The sequence below is a fragment of the Pseudorca crassidens genome, chromosome 10 (assembly GCF_039906515.1).
Source record: "Pseudorca crassidens isolate mPseCra1 chromosome 10, mPseCra1.hap1, whole genome shotgun sequence".
Classification (NCBI taxonomy): Eukaryota; Metazoa; Chordata; class Mammalia; order Artiodactyla; family Delphinidae; genus Pseudorca; species Pseudorca crassidens.
In genome coordinates, this window is record NC_090305.1 from 67,562,200 (window position 1) to 67,576,989 (window position 14,790).

The 14,790-nt window shown below is 43.9% G+C and overlaps 1 protein-coding gene across 25 annotated transcripts in view; it reads right to left on the bottom strand.

Moving 5' to 3' along the window:
• MAP4 (microtubule associated protein 4) overlaps window positions 1-14,790 on the bottom strand; it is a 169,951-nt gene that overhangs the window by 12,671 nt on the left and 142,490 nt on the right. For 12 of the 25 annotated variants that reach the window (XM_067754202.1, XM_067754197.1, XM_067754204.1 and 9 more), the window contains 5 exons: window positions 6,930-7,036; window positions 5,912-6,127; window positions 2,433-2,637; window positions 1,815-1,874; window positions 1,402-1,694 (listed from right to left, as the gene is read on the bottom strand). In XM_067754202.1, coding sequence (XP_067610303.1) covers window positions 1,402-1,694; window positions 1,815-1,874; window positions 2,433-2,637; window positions 5,912-6,127; window positions 6,930-7,036 — 881 coding nt within the window. The remainder of the gene's footprint in view (window positions 1-1,401; window positions 1,695-1,814; window positions 1,875-2,432; window positions 2,638-5,911; window positions 6,128-6,929; window positions 7,037-14,790) is intronic. The other 13 variants (XM_067754209.1, XM_067754208.1, XM_067754205.1 and 10 more) reach the window with 3 other exon arrangements.

A 14,790-nucleotide genomic window follows, 5' to 3' on the forward strand; every position in this document is an offset into this window, starting at 1 on the left:
GGGCTGAAGGGGACTCGCATCCAGGCCAGGCCACCATGCAGAAGCAGGTCACCCTTGCTCCTAGAAAAAAACCACCGATTTGCCAGGGCAGACCAAGCTGGAGGGAGAGGGGCTACAGACCAGACTTGAGACACGAGGAAGAGATCAAGACACCATTCGTGGAGAAGAGGCAAGAAGGAGGCTAAATGAGCGATTCTCTTCTGAGTGTGTACTAGGGTTTTCAAATCACAATGTCCCACCCCCCTGCCCTGTGTTCTGATATGCCCCAAGCAAGCTGCCATGGTCACAGGGAGCTATTACTGATGATGGGAAGTGCCACACCCTCAGGTACGTTGGAACAGAAAATACTTTCATCACCAGACTGAGTTACTGAACTCTCCACCAAGACCTCCTGCAACTTTTGCACCATGAAAACATAAGAAGAGCATGGGCCAGGGTGGGAAACAGGCAGGCCATCACCACCACAGCCCCAGATGCCTGGCTGGGTACGTTAGAGCCATAATCTCTTGTCAAAAGCAACTCTTGGGCCCTTATCCCAGTTTTCCATCAGTGTCTTCCAACAGCACCAGGATTCTACTTCATTTTGGACCCTCTTCAATTTTTTAGCAGCTCTGGATTGAAGCAATTTAAGTATCCTATCCTGAGTGGCGGGTGGGCGGGGGGAGGCGTACGCCGGTGGTGGTGGTTTAAGTGCTAGAGAATGAGGCAGGAGGTGAGAAGGTTGCTGCTCCCGGGACTTTGAACTTGGACTTTTGCCACCACCTTTTCACACATAAAATCCCCGTGGCTGCTAATAGTTAACAAATAATTCTGGGATGGATGCACCCAGAAAGTCCTTAAAGTGAAGCGCTGTGTCCAGCCATGCTTCTCCATCTCAACACTCTATCACGGTCCTTTGTTTAGGAAAGCCAGGGGCTCGCAGCAAGTCACCCTGGCCACAAGAGGACACTAATCCTCGTTCAGACAGACTCTCCACCCAAGACACAGCATAGGGAACAAAGAGGTGGTCCATCGTCTTTCTGCCTATCCTGCTGTTCACAGTGCAGGCGTTAGAAACAGAACAAACCAGGTTCCCGCCCAGTGTCTCTCACCTGTTCAAGGCTCAGAGGCCTCCTCTGTTTGTTTTGTAAAGCAGAACCCTTTTTCCTCCAAAAGTGTAAGCCTAAACCCCAAAATGCAGAACAGGAGAGGAGAAGAGAAAGCTCAGAGCCACCTGCTTGCTGCTGCTGGGAGGCGGAGCCCAGGAGGAAATTCCCTGACGCTGAATCCAACGTCCTGACTGCTCCCTGCATGGTGGGCCCTTTGGGCTGATGCAAGGACATGCCTGGGAACGGTGCTTAGATGTGGCAGAGGAAGAAGCAGGGGCCAGCCTGCTGAGGACCCCAAGCTCCCTGGACTCACCCGGCCTCCTCCAGGCTGGTGCTTGATGTTTTCCGTGGAGCCAACCTTGGAACGGACATTCTTCAGATCAGGGGCAGAAGCATTGGTAGCCACGCGGCCCAGTCTTGGGGCAGAGGAGCTGGGCTTGGCTGCCGTGGGCTTCTTGTCCACGGAAGGAGTCCCAGAGGGCCGGGGAGGGGTGGCTGTGGGCTTGACGCGGCTGGGAGTCACCCCTGCTGGGGGTGCCGCCCCAGGGACGGCGGCGCTTTTCTTCACGGAACTGGTGGAGGTGTTCTTTGGGCGACTCACGTCAGCTGCAAAGGTGGGAGTGAGAGATAACGGGTATGCAGGGAAGAGAGCAAAGGGAGCCTTAAAGCCATGGAAGAGGTGGGGGTTTAAATCTGGGATCCACGAAGCGGGGGATGGGGTCTTACCTGGTGCAGACTTCGTAGCCATCTTCTTGATGTCTGCAGGTTTCCCCTCAGTCTTGACCGCTGCACAAATGTATACTTTTTAACATCACGATTAACAAAATAACCTACTGAATGGCTCATCCAAAACTGAGATTCATGCATTCATTCAACAATTACTGAACTGTTTGAGCCAGGGGCTGTGCTAGTATCTGAGAATAAACTAGTAAATCAGACAGCCGAGTAAAGACCACGCCCTGATGGAGCGTCCAAGGCCAAGCACTGTGTCTTATTCTTTTCTACAGTCTTGACAATGCCTTCCCTTCTACGTGGACTTTCTTTGAATGGCCTATTTCTTATCATGAAAGTCCACGTGCTGTGGAGTTACTAAGAAAGGAATAGTAAATTCTACCTTGGAATTCATGAGAATCCCCTTCACTCAGGATTTTTCTGGATACACATACTTACTAACCTCACATGGAGATCGAGGCTATCACTTTTCAACAGACCTCATTAAGGACTGGTGCACAAGCAGGTCTGCACAGATGTCTGTGATGCCGGCTGCTGCTATGGCTGGAGCAAAAAGCCAAGGCCCCACCCTCCTCCCCACTGGTTCCCATGGGAGGGAAGCGCAGTACTCACCAGCAGGCCTCTTGGGCAGGGGTGTAGAGGGGCTCCTACTGCTTGGCCCAGCTGAGGCAAGAGTGGCAGCTGCTGTGGCTTTTGGAACAGTCTGGGTGCTCTTGGAGCCAGGCCTACCGGCCAGGGCAGAGACCAGCTTGGATGGCGAGGCTGGCTTGGATGGTGAGGCCCGCTTCTCAGGAATCTTTGCCTCTGCAACAGGCTGCTAATAGGAAAGTGGGAATAAGAGCTGCAGGTCAGCAATAGGCCGAGGAAGTCACGCCAAAGGATGGTTCCATATAAGCTTATGCCAGAAATCAGGGGTACTGTGGGTTTGGCACCACTGATAGGAAATATATGTGGCTATATGATCAAAGTCCTCCACACAACATGAGAAATGGCTATGTAGGGTGCCGTGTGATCGGGAATCAGGAAACAGGGAGTCAAACCACCTGAATCCAACCTGAACCAGTGAGAGTGAACAGCCCTGAAAATATACCACACCACAAAGTACATCTGCCTCAGGATCCCTTGCATTAAATACTTATGTATTTAAGGTATTAATATTTGACCAGAGATCAAACAAATACATAAAACAAAAAATTTAAAATGTTCAGTCAAATTCAGCCATTCTTTTGGCTAAGATGCACCCAGTGAATTCTGAACAGGATGGAGCTGCAGCTGGAAACTGCGTTGACCAAATCAGTCAGGTCTAAGCTGTAGCCCCAGGCAGGACCCCAACTCACAGTGTGATCTTGGGCAAATCACTGAGCCTCTCTGGGCTTTATTTCCTCATCTGGACAAAGGAGGCTGGAACAAAGGATCGCTACGGACCAGCTTTGATAATAAGTGATGTTAGGGATGGGAGGATGAGGATTCTGTAAGAGCACAGGGACAGTAAGAAGGGGCAGTGGAGGGTGCAGGCCTGACCAACAGAGGGAATGAGGAGGCCGATGCCACAGTTCTGACTGAAAGCAAAAGGGAAAAGCCTCTCAAGTGCAGACACAGGCCATCTGGGTCACTCTAGCTCCTCTTCCATGGAGGCTGGGCATGTAGTCACTATCAAGGAAGGGAAGGAATCAATATAGCCTGGTTTCTACAGGAATAGGCAATGAACAGACTGTTTTGATAAGCAAATATACCATGTTACTCAAGAGAGTAAGCCAAACCACAGACAAAGGGGATCCAGCTCTTATACTCCAAGAGAAATGGCCACACAGAGGGTAGTATGTTGGTGGAGACAAGCAGGATATTGCTTAACTGGAAAATCAGCTAAGGAGGTTCTCAGAAATTAAGGGCTGGCAGCCATTTAAATAAACTCTAACCCTGCAAATGCAGGGTAACGACCATTCCTACAAATGAAGGGCCCAAGCATGGTCTTAAAGAACCCTAAGGTTGGAATCAGGGGAAGTGGTCCAGCTACCAGCTCTGTCTCGAGCGTGTCGTGGGATTCCGTGCAGAGGGACTCCTGCTCTGTTTACTCTAAAATGTAAAGACTAAACCAGATGCTCTCTGGGGTCTCCTTCAAATTTTCAATACTATGAGTCAGAATAATCGGGTGGGGTCTTATATTTTGCTAGTAAGAGTAATAATAATAAAATAAGTTAGAAAAAAGTTGCTTGAGATAGAAATCTCTAAAGGATGTGATGTTCTTTAGACGTCAGGCTTTTGGCCTCAGCAGGCTGCAGAACCAGCCTGCTCTCAGAGTTGGAGTCACTCTCCTGTTTTCTCAACTATATTTTCTCCTCTGCCAGAATCACAGATCTTATTTTTTCTGAATAGTTTTTTCCCCTTTGTTTCCTCCTATAAATCTTTCTACCAAATAAGGAAAAAAACAAATTTCAGTAGGCTTTAGTTTTTATCCATCTCTCAAAATGTTTCCATCTGTTTCTTATCTAAAAGATAAATAACAGTCATCATTATGAGGCACATCACCTCTTCAGGTCAGCAGCATCTCAAAATGCTGTCTAAAAGCTGCATGGCAAAAAGACAGGAAACAAGAGTGTTGATAGAGGCCCTGAGCACCAGTGTTGGAGTTAGACCCAAGTTCAAATACAGGCTCTGCCGCTTATTAGCACTGGACTACAGAAAGGTTACTTAACTGAGCTCTGAAATGAGGATACTAAAATCCACATTATGGGTTGTTGAGAGAGAGAATTAAAAGAGTTAATGTCTATAAAGAAATCACTACAGTATGCTTCATTTTTGTTATTATTACAGAGTGAACTTCACTAGAGAGTACCCCCTCCTTCCCATGGCCTCCTCTGTCTCCCCCAGGATTTGCTGCTAAGAAAGTGTCAGGGAGGAGCTGCTGCCACGGCTCCAGCCACCTTCCCTCTGCCCCCTTATTCAAATAAATTGTTTTCTAAACATCAAGAAAAGCAGTGTCAACTGGGTAAATGAGGATCAGAAAGCTTTACGAGATTTTATAATTCCTAGTCTATACTAGGATTTCTCCGTTTCTTGGCCAGGGTTGTCAACCTAGCTGACAATTCCTAGGTTCCACCAGTTTTCTTTACAAGATTAAATGAAAACACTGACATTTTAACATGGTAAACTATTCCTCATCATGATTTTAAAGAGTAATATCGGGGCTTCCCTGGTGGCGCAGTGGTTGAGGGTCCGCCTGCCGATGCAGGGGACACGAGTTCGTGCCCCGGTCCAGGAGGATCCCACATGCCGTGGCACGGCTGGGCCCGTGAGCCATGGCTGCTGAGCCTGTGCGTCCGGAGCCTGTGCTTCGCAGCGGGAGAGGCCGCAGCGGTGAGAGGCCCGCGTACCACAAAAAAAAAAAAAAAAAAAAAAAAGTAATATCAGGCTGACCTAAAGGCCCTTTTCAAAGAAAAGAAGATATTAGAAAAGGCAGTCACAGATTCCACCCACCCTCTCCTCCAAGAACAATCCTGTGAAGCTACTGCTGTTCCAAACTGACCCATTTCTAAGCAGTAATGTGTGGGTGACCCGGAAAACTGAAAAACTGCAGAAGGAGCCCAGTGAGAGGTAGCCTAATGCCAAAAGCAAAGTTAAGTTACCACCTGATGCTGGAATCTGCTGGAAGATAAGCTGGAAGAGCTAATCACTAATCAACTAATGGAGGAAATTCACTTCTGCGGGATGATTAAGCAGAAAGACAAATAATTGAATTTGACTGGGAATTTGATGGCGGAATTACACCAAAAATGAATATATGATTGGCATGTGGAGTGGGGAAACTGGTTAACCAGTAATGTAAACAGACAAAGAGTGAGGAGGAGCTGGGAGAAAGGAGGAGCCAGAGCAGAGGCCAGAGTGCCTCCAGCCAGGGCAGAAAAGGCACAAAGGAAAACAGGCCACTGAATTTCATGGCTGCGTCAAAGTGATTTGCGTTACCCTTCCCCCTTTGCCCTCTCCTTTCCCCTAGTCCACCAGCCTGCTTCCATGTCTGGAAGCAACAGAGTCTGACTACCTGACGCTCGGAGGGGAAAACTTTTCCCTGGCACGGTGCTCAGGTGACTACTTACCTTGGGCTTCCCGTCTTTTGAAGGTAAGGTGGAAGGCCTGGCAGTGGCAGCAGCTGGGCGTTTGGGTGGGGCAGCCGGTGCTGAGCCTGAAGCAAGGCTCATGGGTTTTTTATTCGACCCACCAAAGGTGGTGGGAGCTGGCTGCTTAGGGAGAGAAGTGGGCTGTGTTTTGGCTTTCGATGTTGAAGTCTTTGCAGGTTGAGTGGTGGCCAAAGGCTTTAAGTTGATTTGTTGTTTTTTTTTAAAGGCCAACATCAAACACACAGACAAGAATAAAAACAAATTAAAAAAAAAAGTATAAACTGCACAATTCAAAGTAAAATTATAAGCAATGAGGATAGATGCAACTGAAAATTAGCACTCCTTTCTTCTGAGCTCAGTAAATAGTGGAAAGACACCAGGATGCAGATAAAGAAAACTGGGAATTGTTTCTTAATGACAGTGTCACAAATTCCAGCAGTTTGGCACCTGAAGATTTAAATTCAGTCATAACTTTAAACAATTAACTAACTTTTGAAGCCTGCAATAATTCTGTGAAGAAAGTCACCAGCAGGTGATTAGGCTATTTATTATCTGCACCTCTATGAGGCAATATCAACGTCCTGTTTTAAACCCACACTAAAATGTGGCATTTGTACCTCGCAATAAGTACCAATAGATGTCTGGAGCTATGATCCACCTTAACAATCTGTGCTCCTTTTTCATTAACAGAGACTTCAGAATGGATTTCTGAATAATTCTGTAATTCCCTTTATTATTGTTGTTAAGGGAAGCAGAAACAACATCTACAGAACAGATATTCAAGATAATACGGTCAAAAGCAAAAGATTTAAAGGTTTGAGTTAGGCCACCATGGTAAAATGGGAATATAAAATATTTTCTAAGCATGTCCAAACTTGAGGAAGGACTCATAATAGCTCAGAAAAAAGAAATTTCATTTGCATGATTCAAGCAATAATAAGCAGAAGATAGTTTTTAAAAATTACAGCAGAAGACAACCCACCATTCTGGCACCTACCTTTGTTTTCTTCTCTGGGCTTGGTGGGAGCTCCTTGTTTGGAGGGGTGGTGATGTCATTTCCGGTCACACTCCCAGTAAGCCGTCCTTCTTCTAGTTTGGCTATTCCTAAAGGGGGAAAAGTTATGCTAAGCAAATGTTTTTCACACCCATTGTGAAAATGCAAGTCTTTGCAGAGACACACCACTAACTAGCACTTCATTCTGAGAAAATCCAGAGCTATGCTGCTGAAAGTGGTCAAGACTCCCAAGTCCCCCTCACTGTGACGAAGGACAGTTTTAGACTCCAGAGATTCAAGCAGCCTGTCCCTGTGGAAAAGCAACTTAACTAGGATTTGCACAAATGCTCAGTGGAAGGAAATGGCCCTTGAAGTTTCGTTTCCCTTCCCTGGAGACCGGTAAAGGGGTTCTGTCACCCAACCACTAACTCCCAGAGCACATAGGGGACAAAAACCACTTCTACTAGAGTTTATCTCTTGGAATAAAGGTTGCTGAGAGATGGGATAAGAGCCAGAAGATCATCCAATGTCCTCCCCTTCCTTCCTTTCCCTGTAAAGCACCACTTTATGGAGGATGTGAGATGAACTTGATCTGGTTCTAGCAGTGACCCAGATTTCCAACAAGGCCGAGGAGACCCATGAAATCAGATCCAGGGCCAGAAATAAAGTCTACAGCCTAAGGCTACGCCCAGCAGCACCACTGTGGGGAGGTGACTCCAGATTTCAATAGGGCTATACCAGAAAGCATTAAAATACCATGAAATTTATAACCTGGGTGTGGGGAACACCTTTCTAACTGGCACAAAATCTAGAAGCCAAAAAAGATAAGTTGGACTACAGAAAAATAAAAAGCTTCCACGTGCCCCAAAAAACAATACGAAAAGTCAAAAGGCAAATGATAAACAGGAAAAAAGTATTGAACCTCACATCAAAGACACAGAGCTTATTACATAAACTACTCCTACAAATCAACCAACTCCTATAAAGGCCGAAAAGAAAATGAACAGGAAAAATGGCCGAAAGAATATGAACACAGTTTACAGAAAAAGAAATACAAATCACTTTTGAAAATATGAAAAGATACCATTTCTAACCTAACATATTGTCCAAAAGTCCTAAAATCTCAAAGTAGCTGCTGGGGATAATGTGAGGACATACGCTGCTGGAAGTGTGTGAAATGGTACAAATCAGATGCAGGGCAGTCTAGCAGTATCTCCGAAAATTACAAGTGCAAATAAATTCTAATCCAGAATTACAATTTCTGGAAATTTATCTTAGAGATATATTCACATACCTGCAAAATAGCAAATGTGTATGGTCTTTCACCAGAGCATGGTTCCTAAAAGCAAAGGACTGAACCCAGAAGTCTGTTAACTGAAAACTGGTTAAAGCATATGGCAGAAGTATCAATGTTATCTCTGAATTTGAAAAAATAAACCATGACTGATAGGGAACGATCTCTACTCAGTGAAAAGAAAAGCAAGGCACAGAACAGTAGGTATAACATGAAACCATTGTCTAGAAAAGACAATACGCTTCTATTGCCAATACACTTGTACATGCATTTTAAAAAAGTCTTTGGAAGAACGATGATGAAACAAAACAATGGTGACTTAATTTTGGGATGGGGTGGAGGACCAGGCACAAAACTAGGGAGCGTTAGGAGGCTTTATTTTAAAACTTTTTGTTTTGAAGTAAAGATTCACAGGAAGTTACAAAGAAATGTACACGGAGGTTCTGTGTACCCTTTACCCAGTCTCCCCCAATGACACCCTGCATAACTATAGTACACCGGGAAACTGATATTGGTACAATCTAGAGAGCTTATCTGACTTTTCCAGTTTTACATGCATTCATTTGTGTGTGTGTGTGTGTGTGTGTGTGCGCGCGCGTGCGCACGCACGTGCACGTGCATGCAGGTGTGCGGGTATGTAAGCAGTTCTATGCCGTTTTATCACATGTGTAGCTTTATGTAACCACTACTAAGAATCAAAACATATTAATTGTTCCATCACCACAGAGCTCCCTCATGTTACCCTTTTTTTTTTTAAAGCCACCCCACTCCCTCTGCCTTTCCAATCCCTTAATCTCTGGCAGCTATTAATCTGCTTGCCATCTCTAAAATATTATTTCAAAAATATTATATAAGTAGAATCACACAGTGTCCTACTTTTTGTAGCTGGCCTCTTTCACCCAGCAACACGCTTCGGAGGTGCATCCGTGTTGTACATGAGAAGTCCACGGTGTGGCTGTACCACAGGTTAACCGTTCACATACTGTAGGACATTTTGGTTGTTACTGGCTGTTTGCTATTATAAGTAAAGCTGCTACGAATATTTATTACAGGATTTTGAATAAAATAGGTTCATTGTTACTAAATGGAAATGCAATTAATTGTTTCTTACATGTTGATAGTGTATCCTGTGACACTGATAAACTCACTAATTAGTTCTAGGGGTTGTGAGGGTAGATTCCTTGGAATTTTCTACATAAACAATCATATCATCTACAAACACAGCCAGATTTTTTTCTTCCTTTCCAATCGATATGCCTTGTATTTCCTTCTCGTGCTTTACTGTGCTAACCAGAACCTCCAGTACTATGTTAAATAAGAGTGATGACAGCAAGTATCCTTGCCTTGTTCGCAACTTTAGGGTGAAAACATATAGTCTTTCACTATTAACTATGATGTCCGCTGTAGGTTTTTTGTAGATGCTCTTTCTCAAGTTGAGGAAGTTCTCGCTCTATTCTTTGATGAGAGTTTATCACAAATGGGTGTTGGATTTTGTTGAATTTTATGTGTTTATGATTTTTCTTCTTTAGACTTTTGATATGGATTACACTGATTGGTTTTTGATTATTGAACCAGCCTTGCATACCTGGAATAAATTCCACTTGGCTGTTGTGTATAATCATCTTAATATACTGCTGGGTGTGATTTGTTAGTACTTTGTTAAAAATTTTTGCATCTAAGTTCATGGGAGATATCAGTCTGTAGTTTGTGTGGTACTGTCTTTGCCTGATTTTGGTTATCAGGATAATACAGACATCATATAATGAGTTAGGAAGTGCTCCTTCCTCTTATACTTTCTGGCAAAGAATGTGTAAAATTGGTGTCAATTATTCTTTAAATGTATGGTAAAATTCTCCACTGAAACCATCAGAAGCTTTTTAATTAAAAATTCAATTTCCTGGGCATATACCCAGATGAAAGTATAATTTGAAAAGATACATGCACCCCTATGTTCATAGCAGCACTATTTACAATAGCCAAGACATGGAAACAACCTATATGTCCATCAGCAGATGCCACGGATAAAGAAGATGTGGTGTATATATATACAACAGAATATTACTCAGCCATAAAAAAGAATGAAATAATGCCATTTGCAGCAACATGGGTGGACCTAGAGATAATCATACTAAGTGAAGTCAGTCATAAAGAGAATGACAAATATCATATGACATCACTTATATGTGAAATCTAAAATATGACCCAAATGAACATATCTACAAAATATAAACAGACTCACAAACACAGAGAACAGACTTGTGATGGCTAAAGGGGAGGGAAGGATTGGGAATTTGGGATTAGCAGATGCAAACTCATGTATCTGGGATGAATAAACAAGGCCCTACTGTATAGCACAGGGAACTATATTCAATATCCTATGATAAACCATAATGGAAAAGAATATTAAAAAAGAATATATGTATATATGTATAATGGAATCACTACTGTACAGCAGAAATTAAAACAACATTGTAAATCAACTATACTTCAATAAAATAAAAAATTTCAGTTTCTTTAATAGCTCTTCAGGTTACCATCGTGGTTGAGTTATGGTAATTTGTGGGTTTTAAGGAATTGTATATTTCTTCGAAGTTATTGAATTTGTGAGGATAAAGGTGCTCCTAGTATTCCCCTATTATGCTTCTAATGTCTGTAGTGATATCCCCTGTTCCTGTTATTGGTTGGTTGTGTCTCTTTTTCACCTTTGTCAGTTTTGTTAAAAGTTTATCAGTTGTGTTGGTTTTCTTTAAGAACCAGCTTTTGGTTTAATAAACTTTCTTTTCTGTTTTATTGTTTATAACTTCACTGATCTCTGCTTGTTTTGGATTTATTTCATTCTTTTTTTTTAGTTTCAGAGTGTTGATCTGAGACCTTTTCTCTTTTCTAATGTAAGTACTTAGTGCCACAAATTCCCCTCTCAGTACTGCTATAGCTGCATTCAACAAATTTTGACATGTTCCTTTTTCTTTTTCTTTGGCTGCGCCACAAGGCTTGTGGGATCATCCCCCAAACAGGGATGGAACCCCAGCCCCAGCAGTGAAATCGCCGAGGCCTAACCACTCTACCACCAGGGAACTCCTGATATGTTCATTTTCATTCAGTTCATTGTATTTTTAAAATGTCCTCTGAAAACTTCCTCTCTGACCCATGGATTATTTAGAAGTATACTGTTTAATTTCTTAGTGACTGAAGATTTTCCTGTGGTCTTTCTATTATTGGTTTCTCATTTGTTCCATTATGGTCAGACAATATATTCTGCATGATTTCAATCGTTTAAATGTATTGAAGTTTGTTTTATGACCCAGGATCCATCTTGGTGCATGTTCCACAGGCACTTGAAAAGAATCTACAAACAATAAATGCCGGAGAGGGTGTGGGGAAGAGGGAACCCTCTTGCACTGTTGGTGGGAATGTAAATTGATAGAGCCACTATGGAGAACAGTATGGACGTTCATTAAAAAACTAAAAGTAGAATTACCGTATGACCCAGCAAGCCTACTACGGGGCATATACCCTGAAAAAACCATAATTCAAAAAGACACATGGGGCTTCACTGGTGGCGCAGTGGTTGAGAGTCTGCCTGCCGATGCAGGGCACACGGGTTCAAGCCCTGGTCCAGGAAGATCCCACAGGCCGCGGAGCAACTAAGCCCGTGTGTCACAACTACTGAGCCTGCACCCTAGAGCCCACGTGCCACAACTACTGAAGCCCACGCGCCTAGAGCCAGTGCTCTACAACAAAAGAAGCTCACGCACCACAACAAAGAGTAGCCCCTGCTTGCCACAACTAGAGAAAAGCCTGTGCACAGCAACAAAGACCCAACGCAGCCAAAAAAAAAAAAAAAAAGACACATGTACCCAAATGTTCACTGCAGCTCTATTCACAACAGCCAGGACATGGAAGCATCCTAAATGTCCACTGACAGATGAATGGATAAAGAAGATGTGGTACATACATCACACACTGTGGTACATATATACCACATCCGTATATGGCTGGAATATTACTCAGCCATAAAAAGGAATGAAATTGGGTCATTTGTAGAGATGTGGATGGACCTAGAGTCTGTCATACAGAGTGAAGTAAGTCAGAAAGAGAAAAACAAATATTGTGTATTAATGCATATATGTGGTATCTAGAAAAATGGTACAGATGAACATATTTGCTGGGCAGGAATAGAGAACGGGAGGGTGGGATGACTGGGAGATTAGGATGGACATATATACACTACCATGTGTAAAATAGATAGCTAGTGGGAACCTGCTGTATAGCACAGGGAGCTCAGCTCGGTGCTCTGTGATGACCTGGATGGGTAGGAAGGGTGGGGTGGCGGAGGGGGGGGGTTTGGGGTTGGGAGGGAGGTCCAAAAGGGAGGGGATATATGTATACATATAGCTGATTCACTTTGTTGTACAGCAGAAACTAACACAACATTGTAAAGCAATTATACTCTAATAAAAAAAAAAGAATATTCTGCTGTTGTTAGGTGGAATTTCTATAAATGTCAAGTGGATGCTGTTGTTTGATGTTACTGTTAAATTCTTCTTTACCTTTACTAATATTCTGTCCAGTAGTTCTATCAATTGCTTAGAGTGGGATGTAGAAGCCCCCAACTACAACTGTGGATTTGTCTATTTCTCCTTTCAGCTCTACCAGTTTTTGTTCATTGTATTTTTTGTGTGTGTGTGTGTGTGTGCTGCGTTGCGTCTTCGTTGCGGTGTGTGGGCTTCTCATTGCAGTGGCTTCTCTTGTTGTGGAGCATGGGCTCTAGGGTGCACGGGCTTCAGTAGTTGCAGCAGGCGGGCTCAGCAGTTGTGGCTCACAGACTCTAGAGCGCAGGCTCAGTACTTGTGGCGCACGGGCTTAGTTGCTCCATGGCACGTGGGATCTTCCGGGACCAGGGCTCGAACCCATGTCCCCTGAATTGGCAGGCAGATTCTTAACCACTGCGTCACCAGGGAAGCCCATAACTTCTATTTCTTTGCTGAGATTTTCTAGTTCCATTTGTTTCAAGAGAATTCATAACTTCTTCTTGAAATAATTTTATGATGGATTTTAAAATCCTTTTTGTATATTAGCAGGTAATCACTATTTAAATTTAGTGTGCAGGTAGTTTCAATAACAATTTAGTTCCCAGGGCCCTTGTAGTGCAATACAGGCCTGCTGTGTTTTTCTGGTTCCATGAGGCTGTCACTCAATCCCTGCTGGTGTTGCCTGCAAGGGCTCAAGGCACTTCCCTGGAACAGATGGTTTCACTGGGTGGGGGATGAGTGATGCTGGACCCACGGAATGCAGACTTTCTCCTGGCCTGATTTCTGGCTGCCTGATGCTGGTGGACTTCCTGTTTTGAAGCCACTGGGAGCAGGAAGCACCTAACTGGCCTGATGATGGAGGAAAGAGTGTAGCAGGAAACCTACCTACCTTTCCTTCTGCTACTGGGTAGAAGGCTGGTGCCGCTGGTCACCTAGTGGGGACAGGGGATGAGCTTCCCTGCCACTGTGGGTGGATCAGGCCTGCAACTGCTGCCAGGTGTGAAGTGCACAACAGGTAGGCCCTGATGACCTCTGCTGACACTGTACCTGCGAGAAGATTGAGTCCACCACCACTGCTGGATATGGGGAGGGAAATAGGGCTTCCCCGTTCCTGGTCTTTGGTCAAAAGAGAGCAGGTTTTTCTTTCTTTCTTTTTGCCTTTTCTTTTTCTTTTATCTATGCTTGTTGGTGATTCCAGGTTGTAGACACCCTCCAGTGCCCAGACAAGGACACGTGGAAGATTAAAAAGAAAAGCCAAGGGAACTCACTGCACTGTCCTTCCTCAAGTCCTGAGCCCTACCCAGCCTGCCCTCTCCCTTCTACCTTTCAGATTCCTTTTCTGATTATCTGGTGCATTCTTTCCAGAGTATTTAGCTGTATTTAGAAGAGATGAACAGGAAAAAGTGAATCAATGTCACCTTCTCTTGGAAGGAGATTTTCTAATGTATAGCATTTTGTACTTTTTGATGCTTGAAACCATATGCATTTCTAGTTGAAAACGGAATTTTTTTAGTTTTAAAAATATAAAGAAAGAAAACCACCCCCACCATGCAAGGTATTGGTAACGCCTCTGTTATAGAGCAAGCTGAAAGAATATCTCACCAAATGTCTGACTTGTTGCCACTGGCCACTGGCATCAGACCACCATGAACATTTTTCAATAAGCACAGGATTTTTCAGCAAACAACATGAACACTTCATGAAGTCTCACTGCTTATGATATAAACATGCAACATCTGAACCTGCACAAGTTAAGTGTCACCCAGTGAAAAATGCATGACCGCCACATAAGCAGAAACCCAGATAGTGCTTCTCACCATGAGCCTCCTCCTTTGCTTCCGGGGTATATACCAGCCAACTGCTAGAGACCACCACCCAAATGTCCCTACATTTCCACAGAAGAATGTTCACAAAGAACACAAAACTGCTCCCTTCTGTTGCATCTTTCCATTATTTGTACTACTACTTGCTGGAAAACCCAGGCTCAAAATCACAGCATCATTAACTCCCCCCGCCGCACCCCCCACCTTCCACACCC